Source organism: Globicephala melas, chromosome 10, assembly GCF_963455315.2.
Source record: "Globicephala melas chromosome 10, mGloMel1.2, whole genome shotgun sequence".
NCBI lineage: Eukaryota > Metazoa > Chordata > Mammalia > Artiodactyla > Delphinidae > Globicephala > Globicephala melas.
Window position 1 is genome coordinate 61,749,484 of NC_083323.1, and position 16,900 is coordinate 61,766,383.

General features: G+C 43.5%; 1 protein-coding gene across 8 annotated transcripts in view; it reads left to right on the top strand.

The window, feature by feature from the left end:
- SLC11A2 (solute carrier family 11 member 2) overlaps positions 1-16,900 on the top strand; it is a 56,850-nt gene that overhangs the window by 27,599 nt on the left and 12,351 nt on the right. For 6 of the 8 annotated variants that reach the window (XM_060306741.1, XM_060306740.1, XM_030835065.2 and 3 more), the window contains exons 2-15: positions 3,557-3,628; positions 5,094-5,245; positions 5,803-5,928; positions 6,363-6,482; positions 7,960-8,066; positions 8,586-8,656; positions 8,764-8,831; positions 10,215-10,370; positions 11,252-11,410; positions 12,243-12,329; positions 13,219-13,338; positions 13,493-13,642; positions 14,206-14,279; positions 15,114-15,267. In XM_060306741.1, coding sequence (XP_060162724.1) covers positions 3,595-3,628; positions 5,094-5,245; positions 5,803-5,928; positions 6,363-6,482; positions 7,960-8,066; positions 8,586-8,656; positions 8,764-8,831; positions 10,215-10,370; positions 11,252-11,410; positions 12,243-12,329; positions 13,219-13,338; positions 13,493-13,642; positions 14,206-14,279; positions 15,114-15,267 — 1,578 coding nt within the window. In that variant the 5' untranslated portion in view covers positions 3,557-3,594. The remainder of the gene's footprint in view (positions 1-3,556; positions 3,629-5,093; positions 5,246-5,802; positions 5,929-6,362; positions 6,483-7,959; positions 8,067-8,585; positions 8,657-8,763; positions 8,832-10,214; positions 10,371-11,251; positions 11,411-12,242; positions 12,330-13,218; positions 13,339-13,492; positions 13,643-14,205; positions 14,280-15,113; positions 15,268-16,900) is intronic. The other 2 variants (XM_060306745.1, XM_060306744.1) reach the window with 1 other exon arrangement.

Here is a 16,900-nt window from a genome sequence, read left to right on the forward strand (position 1 = left end):
CGGCAAGCAGGGGCTACTCTTCGTTGCTGTGTGCGGGCTTCTCATTGTGGTGGCTTCTGTTGCGGAGCATGGGCTCTAGGCGTGCGGGCTTCAGTAGTTGTGGCACTCAAGCTCAGTAGCTGTGGCTTGAGGGCTCAAGAGCGCAGCCTCAGTAGTTGTGGCACACGGGCTTAGCTGCTCCGTAGCATGTGGGATCTTCCCGGACCAGGGCTCGAACCCGTGTCCCCTGCACTGGCAGGTGGATTCTTAACCACTGCTCCACCGGGTCAGCCCGATCTTTTTCTTAGCGTAATTAAATGACTGAAATGACCTGGTGGTATGGTCCTAGAGAGCAAAACTGTCTTACTCTTAACTTACTGCTTCCTTATGGGTGTTAAATTTTCATGGAGACTTAAATACTGTGCAGCACACCAAGCATACTGACCCTCTATTCCCTGCCCTAGTTATATTCTCTAGACACTATAAACAGTGGAGTTTATAGTTTGTTGACTCAATGTTTTGATGAGAAAGTTGGAATCTAGGGAATTCCCTGGCGGCCTAGTGGTTAGGACTCGGTGCTTTCAGTGCCGGGGCCCTGGTTTGATCACTGGTCAGGGAACTAAGATCCCGCAAACCGAGAGGTGCTGCCAAAAAAAAAAAAAAATGTTGGAATCTAGAATCATTTCCTCTCTTGGAATAATATATTTCTGAGACTTCACAGAGAAAACCAGACTTCTTGTATTTTATCGGCTCTATAAGTAATTATGGGAGTAATCACTTAAAATACTAATAGTAATTATTAAAAATTTTATCTTGAGATATTTCTGTTTAAAATTATTTAACACCTTTTCACATTTCAGACTTGGGGAAAAACACACTACTATCTCAATTTGTTTTTTTAAAAAAAGAAATTATTTATTTATTTATTTATGGCTGCGTTGGGTCTTCATTGCTGCACGCGGGCGTTCTCCAGTTGTGGCGAGCGGGGGCTACACTTTGTTGCAGCGCGCAGGCTTCTCATTGCGGTGGCATCTCTTGTTGTGGAGCACGGGCTCTAGGCATGTGGGCTTCAGTAGTTGTGGCATGTGGGCTCAGTAGCTGTGGCTCGCGGGCTCTAGAGTGCGGGCTCATTAGTTGTGGCACATGGGCTTAGTTGCTCTGCGGCACGTGGGATCTTCCCGGACCGGGGCACGAACCGTGTCCCCTGCATTGGCAGGCGGACTCTCAACCACTGTGCCACCAGGGAAGCCCCTTGCTTTTTAAATATAAGTTTTAAAGGCCTGTTTTGGATAGGAATCTTACTCACATGTGTTAAACACTTCTGTGCCTTCTGAAACAGGATATCAGTCATCAGTACAAAAGTAATCTAATTGAATCGGTTCTTCGTGAGTAGGGCTGCAATTAGAAACTTGAGTTATTCTTAATAATAATATAATGTTAGTATTCTTTTAAAAAATAACCACTGTTAATGCTTTTTTGCACTTCTTCCTATTTTAATTAATTAATTAATTTATTGGCTGCAATGTGCAGCTTACAGGATCTCAGTTCCCCAACCAGGGGTTGAACCCGGGCCACAGCAGTGAGAGCCTAGAATCCTAACCACTAGGCCACCAGAGAACTCCCAATAATAATATTCTTTTTTTTGGTGGGGACCGGGGGAGGATGGTGCTCTGTGTGGCTTGTGGGATCTTAGTTCCCTGACCAGGGATCGAACTTGTACCCTTGGCAGTGAAAGCACGGAGTCCTAACCATTGGACCACCAGGGAATTCCCAATAATATATATATATTTTAAAATATTTATTTATTTATTTGGCTATGCCGGGTCTTAGTTGCAGCACGCGGGATCTTCATTGCAGCATGTGGGATCTTTTAGTTGCGGCATGCGAGATCTAGTTCCCTGACCAGGGATCGAACACAGGCCCGCTGCGTTGGGAGCGTGTAGTCTTAACCATTGGACCACCAGGGAAGTCCTCCCAGTAATATTCTTCATAATAATGTTCTCAGAGCTGATTGAAGTATAAGGAAGTTGCCTCATATCAAATAGCCCAAGACTTTCCCTGTAAGAGCCATAGTCCCAGATCTGATTTGTGGTTTCCAGTTTATTGTGTGTTATCCTGGCTTCTTAGAATGATATGTAAAATAAAAGTAAAAAGGCTCTGAGTGGGGCCTAGGAGCCGTGCTGTGATTGGAATCCAAGTGGCACCGCTACTGAGTGGTCGGATGTGTAAATCCCATTTAGGTGAGGTGCTATTGTAACTGGCTGAAAGAGGGGTTGGATTTAGTCAGTAGTTTTGGGATCTGTTGGCGAAACCATCTGGTGGCTCAAACTCTGATAGGAAGGACGTTACTATTGTTCATTATAACAAGATACTTGATATTGGTGACTATAGACATGAAAGATTATGTTTTCCAAATTAGCAAGTGGTGATATGTTTTACATTCCAGAAGATAGATGAAACCTAAAACCCCCTTCAGGTCTTAATTCTGTAATTTTGCAAAATATGTATAGAATATGTCGATAGACTATCAAAGAAAGTAGAGCACTGTTCAAATAGGGGCAATAAAGGTACAATAGTGGGAAAAGATTATTTAATTAGTAAAAGTTAGCTAAGGGGAGGCTTCATCACTTTTTCAGTAGGATAGTTGTTATTGGAATCTAAGGGGGGGCAGTTAACAATTAATACTGCTTACCTTTCCCTTTCTAAATTTGGAATCAACTGAGAAATAGATTCCTTAATCAGTAGATCAAAATTTTACAAAATCAGCCTTATTGGTGGGGTTGACTGGAGAATATGCCATAGATCTGTGGCCCAATGGGCTTACTAATATCCCCCTGCCCCCCAGTTAAACTTAACCCAATAGGATGCTGGACATCTGGGATACCCCCTTACGCCAGCCCCGCCTCAGGCTGCTTATTGCTGAGGGAGAGAAGTGCAGGCATGCTGCCTTGTCCTCCTGGTGCCTCAGCTCTCATTAGTTTCTTCTCCCAGTTGTTGAAGTGTTGGGGAATGAGACCTGAAACCTTACAGCTGAAGTCTCCCTTCAGGGAAATGTGAGGCTGGGAAATAGTGACCCTCTACTTGTACTACCAGTGTGCTGGTGAGGTGCTTCCCCTTTCCCTGTTCCAGAAAATTGAAACATGAGCTTAAATTGTTAGTTAGATCAAAGAGAGTTATAGATCTCTGTCCTTAAAAACTCATCAAAATGCGGGGGGGGGGTCAGTCTTTTAAATATTTGGGTTAATCTGGAGGCAGAGACTGGGTAATTGCCTAGCAGCCTCTCTGTAGATGCTTATTAAAAACTATTTGCCCACTTCCCTGAAATACCTTTTGCTTCAGTTTGGTTTTGAAGTCTTGCCAGCAAAAACATGATTAAGACTTTTACATTTTTTATTAAATATTTCTTAATCATATTCTGAAAACTGTAATTATTTTCAAGGTTATCTAATTCAATAGAACAATTACTCTTTTAACATTGTAAGGGTTCAGTCATACAGAGTAACAGAATGCTGGTTCTGAACTTGTTGGTTTTAGTTTGTTCTTGCTAATTCCTCTCCCTCTCTTTTCTCCTTTCCAGAATCTTATTCTAAGAACTCAGACACTCAGGTATCCACCATGGTGTTGGGTCCTGAGCAGAAGACGCCAGATGGTAATTTACAGCTTTGTGTTATTGTCTAATTTTTATTTGGAATTAGGCTTAAGCCAGTAACAGAAATTTACCATATTGTCCTTCTTGTCTTCCGTTCCAACAAAAATTGTCCCCACCTCCTCTCCCCCAGCCAACAATATCATCATGGAGACCTGCTCCATTCAGAGGTCACCACCTGGTAACTTAGGCTGTAAATGAAAATGGATTTATAACCACAGAGACTTGCCTCATATCTTACTTCCAGTTTTGAGATGAGCCAAGATTAGCTACAAGTTTGGTTTCTATAGCAGTAATGCTTGTAAAGGCAGTATTATTTGCAGACCTGGCATAAAACCTCTAGAGTGCTTTGTCTGCTCATGGCGCTTCAGATATGCATGGAACAGTAAAATACTGAGCCAGCACCTAATAGTGTATTTAATGAGACTTCTTACGTGCTTTGACTAATTCTTCCTGATTCTAAATTTCTCCTTTAGAATTTCCATTCCTTTTCTGTACATTTCCTCCTCAGATCAGGGCCACTTAAGGTGAAGTGGATCAGTTCCCTATAGAAAGAAAGCTTTTGTTTTTCTGATTGGATGTTGCAAAGGTTTCTTGGAAACCTTGAGATTAGAGCTTTGTGGTTAAAAATAGCCATTTGAAGGCTACAGCAAACTGGGCTTTGTATTAGCCCTTTTCTCCCAGACCCTCCCCCTCCCTGCTTTTAAAATTAACTGCAAAGTGTAGGATTTAAGGAAACACTGACGATTAATCTGAGATGAGCCCTCCTATCAGGAGGGTGATACCTCCCTCCCAAGCTCTTCGCTGCAGGCCTTAGTCAGGAGGGTTCCTGTTTGGTGGTTTCCCTGCAGCTTCAGATTTTAGCCTGAAATGTGGCAGGAGTTTGCAATTTACACATTTTTGGAGAAGCCTGATGGAGGTATAATGGCCAAGGATGATTCTTTGAGTAAGTCCTAACCAAATAATGGGGGGCAGGGAGGAGGAGAGAGGGGAGGGTCCCACTAGACTGACCTATTTCCTTCTAAAAGTTAGGATTTTAGGTTACCAGTGGGACTAGTCTGGGGATGTTATTCAATACATTGAGCCCTAGACATCACTGTTTTTAGAAGAAAATGAAATGGTTCTAAAAATTGGCAAATGGGGATAGAAGTGTGAAAGTAGGGGGAAACCATTGTGGGATTCATGCTGAAAACTGATGTAGAGCTGAGTGACGGGCACAGGGGTGAGAGGGAGCTTTTTATCATAAGCGTTTTTGTACTTCTCAAATTTTCAGCCATGTGAACATATTGCCTATTCAAAAATTAATTTATTAAAAATACAAATAAAAATAAAGTACTAGAAATTGAGAGAGTCAGGTTCATCTTGTGCATTTAGGTATTAAAAAGATTTAATATCAGCATTTCTAAGGATGAGCTGTTAGTGTATTTTGTTCACTTTAATTCATTTCTTCTCAAACCTGTTAATTCAGAAGATGCTTCTGGAGACCACGGGGATTCTGCCAGTCTTGGGGCCATCAACCCTGCCTACAGTAACTCCTCTCTTCCACAGTCCCCCGGGGGGCACTCAGAGGACGCTTTCACCACGTACTTTGATGAGAAGATCGCCATTCCTCAGGAGGAGGTTAGTGACAGGTCCTTGGAGGAAAACATTATTATCTAGGGACAACCTATGAGTGGCAAGTCTGCTGGACAACTCCAGACCAACAGCTTCAGGTCTAATTCTGGCACGCAGTCTCTGAAGACTGAATTTTTGTAATCAGGGTAAACAGAAACTGATAAGGAAACTGAGGGCCTTGAAAAACCCGTTGCCAAGTTGGACTAGTGAGCATTTTTTCACCAAGAAAGTATGAATTCCATGTTCCCTTTTTTACAGTGCCTTTTGTCCTATTTGGGTAGTGGTTGTGCACAGAGGTACTGATATTATTGCTTGGGTTTTAGAATGAAAGGCTGTTGGAAAGAGCAGGTAAGAGAAGGCCTCTTACTTGGACAGAGAGGTGGCCAGCTTATTGATGAGAAGTGGATAAGATGGACGTGAAACTTGGGCACACCCAGTATCCAACTTCCTAAATGTTCTTACGAAGCTAATATTGCTGCTTTATATGTGACAAAATAATAGATAAAATAGATCAGCAGTTTGGAGGTGATAATCATTTTGACCTGTTTTCCTCTCTTGTACAGTACTCTTGTTTTAGCTTTCGTAAACTCTGGGCTTTCACGGGACCGGGATTTCTTATGAGCATTGCCTACCTGGATCCAGGAAACATTGAATCTGATTTGCAGTCTGGAGCAGTGGCTGGATTTAAGGTGAACATCGAGTCCTACCCCTTTCCCGTTTAAACACACATAGCACACCACATCCTTTTCCTCTACTCTTTCTGTTGGATATGAACCTCAGCGGCTACATGCTGATACTTGATTGGCTGTGACACTTCAGCGAAAAGTACTTTTCCATCTGTTTTTAAATTTTATTTTATCCACATAGATGGTTTTTTATTTTATTTTACCCACATAGTTTCCTTGAACACAGGAGAAACTGCAGATGGGAGAAACTAAGGCTCAGAAAGGTGCAAGGTGACCTAGCAGGTTCTGTGCAGAACATGATGCAGAACTCAGGTCATTTGATTCCTGACCGGGGCTCTTTCCTGAACGTAGTGTTTCCCATTCACATTGCCAAACAACCAAACAAAAAAATCCCAGTTATCTAATGAGTGTAATGGTGGGATTTTGTTCTTCTCTAGTTGCTCTGGGTTCTTCTGATGGCCACCATCGTGGGGCTCCTGCTCCAGCGCCTTGCAGCTAGACTGGGAGTGGTCACTGGCCTGCATCTTGCTGAAATGTGTCACCGTCAGTATCCCAGGGTGAGCAGTGTTTGTCTGTTACTCATATCATAGGTGACTCTGTGTCTGGCAACCTGTGCTGGCCCCCTTGTATACTGAAATAGTGGAGGATGTAGGGATCCGTGGCCCTGAGGACTGGGAATCCCAAGGGAAATTCTATAGCCCCTCTCGCGGCTGACCCATGTTTCTGTGCTCCTTCAAAATCTAACATGAGATTCACATTTCCCAGAAAGTTTCCTTAGAAAAATTCTGTTTGAGTAAACATTTACCTTGCACTCTGCCTTTTGGTACCTAGCAGTGCCCAGTTCACAAAGGGGCAGGGGTATTCTGTCTAAGCACTTTCATTCATACATCCATAGTACTCCATCGCTTTGCATTATGCATATTTTCTTTTTTGTTTGTCTTTGCCATAAATTTGAAGAAAGTGAGTTTTTTCCTTTTGCTGCAAATTATATTACGCAGGATCTTTGGATTTGTTAATAATGATTTTTCAGTTACCTTGACCCTGGAGTTTACACTGTCCTCTGTAGTTTCCTTCTGGATATTTTGAACCTTTCTTGCTGCTACCTAAGGCAGGAATGGATGGACCCAATGTCTGGAAGACAGCTTTAAACTGGCCTGATCTTTAGATAAGTACTCATCTACCTGTTTGTCCTAAATGTTTAATCTCCTTTCCTGGCTGTGAGAAAGTATCCTTACCTGGTTTTTTTTTTTTTCTTTCTTTTTCTTTTTCTTATATGCTTCTCAAAAAAACAAAACAAAACAAAAAAACCCCTTGATAATTTATAATTTCTTTTAGCTTCTCTTTCTTCATGTATCTTAGCAGTTGTTTTTTGTGACATATTTTTTGGGTAGTAGGTACCTGGAGGTGTTTTTTTTTTTTTTCCCTGGCCTCAGTGAGCCAGCACTACTTAATTGCTTTCTGCTGGATTATTTGACCAGATTAATTCCCAGATTTTGTTATAGGACACCCAATTCCAACCACTTTGCCCCGAGTCCCTTTGCATATTTGTCTTTTTTACTTGCTTGTGCATTACTACATTAAGGATGACTCTAACCTTTTCATGCTTGTTTTGTCTCTTCAGCTATGGTCAGGATAGATATTTTCTTCTGCAGCATTTCTGTTCTCTCCTGAACAATATTTTGACCATCTTAGCATCCTCATTTTCCCCTAAGACTTTTAGGATTGTTTTCAGGCAAAAAATTAAGTGGAAATAATGGATGGAAATTCCATTCTTCTGTCAAGTGGAAAGGAATGAGAAAAAAATTGGAGTCAGCCGCTGCCCTGACCTTGACTCACAGGCTCTGCCACATAGAAGCAGTCTGGTCTTCTCCAGCAAGGGGCCAAGTGGAGCTGAGTTCTGGTACTTTATCTCTAGACCGAAAGCTTTTAAAGGACTCTTTATGGATCAGTGCCAAAATGTGAATTCCAAACTATGGGGGAAAGTTCTTAGAAATGATTAATTAGAACCATATCTTTCTGCTGTTTGGTGTTTAGGTTCCACGAATTATCCTGTGGCTGATGGTGGAGTTGGCTATCGTTGGCTCAGATATGCAAGAAGTTATTGGCGCCGCCATTGCCATCAATCTCCTCTCTGCAGGAAGGTGAGGGGGTTTTTCTCTAGAAAGTAATCAATGTTTTGCTAGACTTCCAAGCAAGTGTAAAAACAAAAACCCAACTCATTTTCAATTTTCAAGATTCAACTCAAGTATCAATACTTTTTCTGTGGAACCTTTCTGGAACCACCTTCTTCTCTCTTGGCAAATGTAGGTTCTGTATCTTCCATGTTCTTATGTTGGGTCATGAGACCCAACACACCCTTTATTATCCAGGGTGTGGCAGTGGGTATTACAATTAATTTGTATGTCAGTTTATCCCACTAGACAAGTGAGCTTGAGAGATAAGACCCATACTTTTCAGCTTTGTATCCTGGTTGTCTGAAATAGTAGACAAAGTTGAATGAATGAGTTTACTTGGTGCTGTGCCTGGCCTCCTGCCACTGTTCCCTTTTCCCTAAGTCCTTGCTCCTCCAAGTGTTGTATAGCTGGAGAGCTGTTGGGAAGAGAGTGTTTCTCAATGTTTCTTTTCTTTCCTTTAATCTCCGTTTCTTATCTCTGACCTAGGGTCCCGCTATGGGGTGGAGTTCTTATCACCATTGCAGATACCTTTGTATTTCTCTTTTTGGACAAATATGGTAAGCAGAGTGGGAAGGGAGGGGTCAGTCAAAGGAGCTGCTTTCCATCACATGGCTGATGGGGGAGTCTGCCTTCTGTGAGCTCACTGCTGCATTTTCTCCCTTAGGCTTGCGGAAGCTAGAAGCATTTTTTGGTTTTCTCATCACTGTTATGGCCCTCACATTTGGATACGAGGCAAGTGTTACAGGCTGTTCATTAGCTTTTTAAAACAATTTTTTTTCCTTTTATTATAAAAGACAGTATTTGTTAACAAAAAGCCAAATTCAGTCCTGAGCAAATTTGGAAGGAATAAAAGGTAGCAAAGACCAGTGTCCAGGAAGGCCTGCAGGGACTCCTAGGTCAAAAATGATTAGAATTTCCAGGACTTTCCAGACTAGACTCCCTGTTTCCAAGTTGGCCATCCCAACAACAGAACAGCCTTGGAGAGGGTTAAGGAAGGGATTGCAGGGTTATTCTTGGCTGTTACCTTAGAGGGATTCTGTTTTTGTTCATCCTGGTTGATAATAACTGCAGCTTGGACTTTCTCTGTAATGCAGCAGTTAATGAACTGTAGGGGATATAGTGCATGTTTCCCGGTTTGTCCCCCAATCCAGATACTCCATTGGGTTAACCCTAACCCTACTGTTATATGCACCTACAGTAATAGCACCTTTCTATATCCAATTGTTATAAACTGATTTCTGCTTATTGACCTAGCTAAACTTTTTTTTTTTTAATTAATTTATTTATGGCTGCGTTGGATCTTCGTTGCTGCACATGGGCTTTCTCTAGTTGCGGCGAGCAGGGGCTACTCTTCATTGCGGTGCGCGGGCTTCTTACTGTGGTGGCTTCTCTTGTTGCAGAGCACGGGCTCTAGGCACATGGGCTTCAGTAGTCGTGGCATGCAGGCTCAGTAGTTGTGGCGCATAGGCTTAGTTGCTCCACGGCAGGTAGGATCTTCCTGGACCAGTGCTCGCACCCGTGTCCCCTGCATTGGCAGGCGGATTCTTAACCACTGTGCCACCAGGGAAGTTCCTGGCTTAGCAAACTTTTAAAAATGCATCTACTCTGAGTAGATGATACAGCTTGGTCTAAGGCTTCCAAGAGAAATGCCAAACCAGGAAAAAGTGTGTATGAGAAGTGTCTCTGAATGAGTCTCAGCAGACGCTAGTGGCAAACATAAGTGATTTTTACATACATAGGTGAACACAGGAGCACGATTAGTGTGGGTAATCAAGAATTGACTCTATTCTTGGGTGTGTCTCACAGGAGTTACTGTGAAGCTAATATCAGTAAGGCCCTTAGTAGCCATTTTATTTCTTTAGAGTATTAATTACATTCTCTACACATCTGTTTTGTTTATCTAAAATATGATGGGAAATATCTGGATACCCCAGTCCTAAATTCTCTGACCTTGTACTGCTTGGTTTTTTTGGATGGTTCTGTATTCCTCATTTCCTATGTAGCTGTTGATGAAGGAGTTTAAGGAGTAAAGGTTGCAGAGTGTTCCCTAGCACTGTGTTACTCCCCTGGTCTCATATTCCAGTAAAGGCTAATAGCTGTTCGGTTGGTATGTAGTATGTTACAGTGAAACCCAGCCAGATCCAGGTCCTCAAAGGCATGTTCCTGCCATCCTGCTCAGGCTGTCGTACCCCACAGATCGAGCAGGCTGTGGGCACCGTGGGTGCTGTTATCATGCCACACAACATGTACCTGCATTCTGCTTTAGTCAAGGTAAGCAAAACCCATATCTCAGTGGCCCGTGTAGTTCATGGGATCTTTTCCTTTGGTTGCAAGGGACACACACTTAGTTTACAACTGTTAGAGCCCTGAAGGAGCAAGATGTTTTTCCACAGTTGGACTCCACACACTTGGACTCTGTTTTAATCACCAAGGTGACCAGAGATAACTGACCCCATAAAGAAGGGACTAAAGTCCTTCTTAAAAGGTCTGAAGGTGCACCGGTCTCTTGTGTTTAAATCTCAAAAGCCTGAGTGGCCTCGTGGAGGTCAGGAGGAAAGAGCCCAACCTGGCTTTTACCAGTCAGTCCAACACCATAGTTTGCTGGGAGATTTCAGAGACCTTTGTAATTAAGGTTATCTGCCCCTTAGGTCTGAAATCAGGTTGTTTTTGTAGGTCAGTGTTTTTTTGTTTTTTGTTTTTTTTTTGCGGTACGCGGGCCTCTCACTGTTGTGGCCTCTCCCGTTGTGGAGCACAGGCTCCGGACTCGCAGGCTCAGCGGCCATGGCTCACGGGCCCAGCCGCTCCGCGGCATGTGGGATCTTCCCGGACCAGGGCACGAACCCGCGTCCCCTGCATCGGCAGGCAGACTCTCAACCACTGTGCCACCAGGGAAGCCCAGATCAGTGGCTCTTGCAGCCACAGTAACTGAGAGCTCAGCAGTCACTCGGTCACTTTTCCGTTTGGGGATGTGTGGTATCATCAAAGGGTCATGGAGTTCTTACTCAGTGAACCAGGATGTAGGCGGAGTCTCACATTTCATGTGGTTAGTTGTTTGCCCTCTAGGTCTTTCAGCTGACTCCAAACTCATGAAATATTACAAGGAAACTTGTTCCAACTAGTCAAAAAAATGACCGTTGCTGTTATCTCTCTAGTCCAGACAGGTAGACCGAGCCAATAAGGAGGAAGTTCGGGAAGCCAATAAGTACTTTTTCATTGAATCCTGCATTGCTCTTTTTGTTTCCTTTATCATCAACGTCTTTGTCGTCTCAGTCTTTGCTGAAGCATTTTTTGAGAAAACCAACGAGCAGGTGGTGAGTAAGCCAGGGCCCTGGGTGGTAGTGAATGTGAGGGTAAAGAGGAGGCTGGATTGGGGTAGGAAAAGGTGACAGTGACTTAGAGCTCAGGGGAAATAGATCTCAAGCCTCAATGCTGCTCCCTAAATCACTGCACTAGTCGTGGGTTACAGTCTGGGGGCTGTGACCAAGCCTAGACCCATCTTCCCAAGCTTTTGACAGGGAAGGGAGCTTGCCTCAGACAAAGATTGCCTCATGCTATTATTAGTGGCTTCACGCCTGTTTGACTCTTTGTCATCCCCTTTTGTTTCCTGCTACCCAACTACTAGCCACTTGCCAGTTCTGCCATTTGGTGGTGACAGGTTGGGCGGAGCCAACAAACAGAAAACAGAAACTGTGGCTACATAGACTGTCTTGTCCTTTCGAATTCTCTGTCATCTTGATTCCTGATTGCCTATCTAGTTTTGATCACTACTTTCTTATCTATAGGACCTCTGACTCCTGGCTCTGCTTTGACTAAGGACTCCCTATTCTGGGTGTCCTATCATATCTGAAGCCCCCTTAAGGGCCCTCGCCTCCTGTCATCATTTAAAATGACCCCGCATTCGTGTATTACCATGCACACTCTAACTCAGTAAATGTTTTTGATGGCATGGGGGTGTAGAAAGATTACGGAGGAAGACCTCAAGTGACACTGCAGCTCGTCTCTGCCCTTATCACAACCTGTGTCCAGTGTCTTGCCTCCAGCATCCATCTCTTGGGTGACCTGTGTATAATCTGTAGGAGAGGGCTTCTTGTCTGGGTGCTGGCCTCAGAAGTAAAAGTTGTTCCTCAACTGCTTTGGTTCCAGGTTGAAGCCTGTAGAAGTATCAGCAGCCCCCATACTCACCTTTTTCCTGACGATAACTCAACACTGGCTGTGGACATCTACAAAGGGGTAAACCTATTCAGATTTCTGATCTTCGCTCCTGAATCAATATCCTTAGCATAGTATCTGGTCTTTTCTGTGGGTTCACTTCAGAGCTCAGCATATCTTCTCCGGAGTGTGTTTTTTTCAGAGGTCCAGATGCTGGACAAGCCTTTTGGGTTACGTGGAAGGGAATAGAGTATCAGCTGAAAAGATGAATTGTATCAGCAATTCCCAAACTTGTGTTCATAGTATATTGTTCTATAGGACGTTAATTGGGGTGACTAAAGAAAGTGTTCCTGGGAATTCCCTGGTGGTCCTGGTGGTCCAGTGGTCAGGACTCCGTGCTCTCACTGCCGAGGGCCTGGCTTCAATCCCTGTTCAGGGAACTAAGATCCCGTAAGCCGCATGGGGCGGCCAAAAGAAGAAAAGAAAGTGTTCCAAGTAAAGTGGTGGTCTTTACTGGGGCCTCTCTGTCCCTTTTATGCTGGTTACATTGTGAACCTCCACGAGTAGAATATATAGGATGTAGCATTTGCAAAATTTATTTGAGCTCTCTCTTCATTCCTGTTACCATCTTGCAGAATAGGGTGTTAAGGAATTTAATTTGGGAAGTGTTGTGGACTTTTTTTTTTTTAATAGTTAAGATATAGGTTGAGGATAAAGGCTTTAGGAGCCTAGAGAAGAGAAGGGACTAGGCTGAGGAGAAATAAAGGTCCCTCCAGCAGAATTTAGGTTGAAAGCCTCTAGAATGAGGTCAGGACCTAAGTCTAGCTTCTGTTACAGTGCCCAGCACAGCACTTGGCATAGGTAGGTGCGTAGCCAGGAAGAGGGAGAAATGTCGCAGAGGAGTGCTGTTTGGAGTGTTGTCTCAGGTGGTCTTTGACACAAACATCTCTTTCTCCCTTGCCTCCCCCAGGGTGTTGTGCTGGGGTGTTACTTCGGGCCTGCTGCACTCTACATCTGGGCAGTGGGGATCCTGGCTGCAGGACAGAGCTCCACCATGACAGGAACCTACTCTGGCCAGTTTGTCATGGAGGTACCTGCTGTTTGGACTGGGATAGACTAGAGGAAGAGGACATTGCCCTTTTGTTACTTCTTAATCCCACGTATCTAAGGTCTTCCTGAACCTCCCCAGACCTTTTCCTGTGTCCTATTCCAGACATTCATCCTGCTTCTGTGTTTCCTTCTAGGGATTCCTGAACCTAAAGTGGTCACGCTTTGCCCGAGTGATTCTGACCCGCTCCATTGCCATCATCCCCACTCTGCTTGTTGCCGTCTTCCAAGATGTAGAGCATCTGACAGGGATGAATGACTTCCTGAATGTTCTTCAGAGCTTACAAGTGAGGAGGGAGCTGGGGAAACTCACATCGCATTGAGTCAGGCAGCATTTTGTATTGCCCTTAGTTACCAAGCCTAGTGCTGCGTGCTGGGGAAAATTCAGAGGAAGAAAGAGGCAGAGTCTTGGTCTATAGCAAATGCATATGAAATCCCTGGCATCTAAAAGGCTTTTAGAAAGGGCTGGGTTTTTAAGCTTGGTTTTTTTTTTGAATGGGAATTATAAACTATAATCACACATAGAACACAAAACTCTTGTTCATTAATCCAAGCAAACGTTAAGTAACGTATAGGACACTGCTAGATTTTGTGGAGATTAAGAAGACAAGGCAGATACAAATTTTGTATCTGACACTGTGTACAAGACACTATGATCATAATTGATGCTAGGTTAATGACACCTCTACAGATTTCCACATAATGCTCCAGCATGTTGGAATGATAGGAATAATTTCTCATGGAATAGATGAGACAGGGTCTATGGTTCCCTTTTGCTAACAGTGCTGCTCTCTGGGGTGATACAAGGACCCCCAGTGGCCCTATCTGATCTTAGGTTTTTCTTTTCCAGCTTCCCTTTGCTCTCATACCCATCCTCACGTTTACGAGCTTGCGGCCGGTAATGAGTGAATTTGCCAATGGACTGTGAGTGTACTTCTTTTAGTTCCCCAAATATATATGGGGGAAGGGTATCTTCATCAAACAGGCCAGTCAGAAAATAAGTCATAGGGGAACTATATGCTTTGAGAGGTGATTGCTAAAGCTGCCCCCTCGGTCTTTGACTTAGAAAATGGAGACTGTGAATGTAACGAAGGAGGGCAAGCACAGTTTTCATTTCTGGGGGAAATTTTTCAGCTTTTAGGGCTTTAACTCTTTAGCTTCAGCCACTTAAGTTTAAAGCCCCTTAATTCCGTGTTAAATGATCTTGATGCGAAGGGCATAAGCTAATACCTTTTATATACATCTTTAAAGGACATGGTTTATTTGAAATGACTTGTTACATCTCTAGGGACTCATGACTTTTTGCATTTTCAGGGACTTTAATAATAGGGATTATTTGATAGTGTTTTTTTTTTTTTGGTACGCGGGCCTCTCACTGTTGTGGCCTCTCCCGTTGCGGAGCACAGGCTCCGGATGCGCAGGCTCAGTGGCCATGGCTCACGGGCCCAGCCGCTCCGCGGCACGTGGGATCCTCCTGGACCGGGGCACGAACCCGTGTCTCCTGCATCGGCAGGTGGACTCTCAACCACTGCACCACCAGGGAAGCCCTGATAGTGTTTTTTTCCCCTCTTTCTCCCTATCATTATGTAACTATCATTATGTAACAGATTAGGCTCATTTAACCTAAGAACCACTTTTCAGTTCATTTTGAAATGCCTCTTAACTCCTGTCCTGTGTACCCCAAAAGACACAGTGTCTTTTTATGTTTGTGGACAGGTTGGGCTATTCCACCAATAATTATGCTGTTTCTTTCTACAGAGGCTGGAGGATCGCAGGCGGTATCTTGGTCCTTATCGTCTGTTCCATCAACATGTACTTTGTCGTGGTTTATGTCCAGGACCTAGGGCATGTGACATTGTATGTGGTGGCTGCTGTGGTCAGCATAGCTTATCTGAGCTTTGTGTTTTACTTGGTAAGTCCATTTGGGAGGGGGCAGGGGCATATAGGTATCAGGGTGGTCGAGGTGTGGCTAGCACTCAGAAATGAAAGGACCTGAAAGAGTCGTTAAACCAGCTGTGATTAAACAATATTTTTAACCATAAAATCTACCTTGGTTCCTAAGAGCTATCATTTTTCTATTTCTGTCACTTCTGTCTGGTTTCCATTCTTAATAATTCCTAACAAGAGAGTGTAGTATGTTTGAAGAACTAAAAGAAGATCAGCAGTGTAGAAAGTAGAGAGTGGTACGAGATGGGATTGGAGAAGGGAGCTGTGGAGTGTGATTTCAAATCTTTGGAGAGCAGCACATGTGGGTTCACAGCCCTGCCCAGCTCTACTACTTAATAGCTATCCAATAAGGACATAATTAAATAGTGATATTCTCTCATTGAGTTATTCTAGAGTTATTTTAAAGTGATGGTTATAAAATATAGCTACATAGAAAAGGAATGCAAAATTGTGTATACCTAGGTAATCAAAAAAATTTTCAAAAGTCCAGAGTAAATTATGTAAAAATCGTAATAGTTGTTGTCTTAGGCTGGTGGGATTATGGATATATTCTTTTCTCTATTTTCCACATCTTCTGTAACATTACTTATATTAATGAAAAGCAGCTATAGCAACAACAAATCCACCTCCCTATTCTATACAGGTTTCTCTGAAAAACACAGGAGTTGAGGATTAGGGACAGCAGACTTCATACCATGTCTGCTACAGAGAATAGCAGGGATGGAGGGTGGAAACCCACTGCTCATCTTTATAACACTTACCTAGTCCCCATGCCAATGTCTGCTACAGGTTATGTACTTGATTGAGAAAATCATTTTAGTGAATATTGAAAAATTATGCCCTGGATGGATATATCCCTTCTTTTTTCCTCCCCAGTAAACCATGGGCACTCTAAGATTATGCTGACCATAATATAGGGACTTATTCCAAGGAAACCCAAGTAACTGAGTATGTCCTTGACAGAAACTGTTTTAAAAATTTGCTATAGAACTTAAGGGAATCCTTCCTTCGTGCAAATTGGTTATGAAGGTGCCGAGTTCTCAGTCAGCCTGAGACTATTGAGATTGTTGAAGACCCATTTTTAAAAATAAATTTATTTATTTGTTTGTTTGTTTATGGCTGCATTGGGTCTTCGTTGCTATGCGCGGGCTTTCTCTAGTTGTGGCGAGCGGTGGCTACTCTCCGTCGTGGTGCGCGGGCTTCTCATTGTGGTGGCTTCTCTTGTTGTGGAGCACGGGCTCTAGGTGTGCAGGCTTCAGTAGCTGTGGTATGAGGGCTCAGTAGTTGTGGCTCCTGGGCTCTAGAGCGCAGACTCAGTAGTTGTGGTGCACGGGCTTAGTTGCTCCACGACATGTGGGATCTTCCCGGACCAGGGATCGAACCCGTGTCCCCTGCATTTGCAGGCAGATTCTCAACCACTGTACCACCAGGGAAGTCCCTGAAGACCCATTTTTAAGGCTTAGGGCTGATTCTAGAGTGAATTACTACTGTTTAGCTCAAAAACGTATACTTATAGAGCAGCTCAGGAGACTATAGCAGTTGTATTAGGCAATCAGTCATTCCCCCTATCGTGAGGAATGGGGTAGGACTGAAGAAAA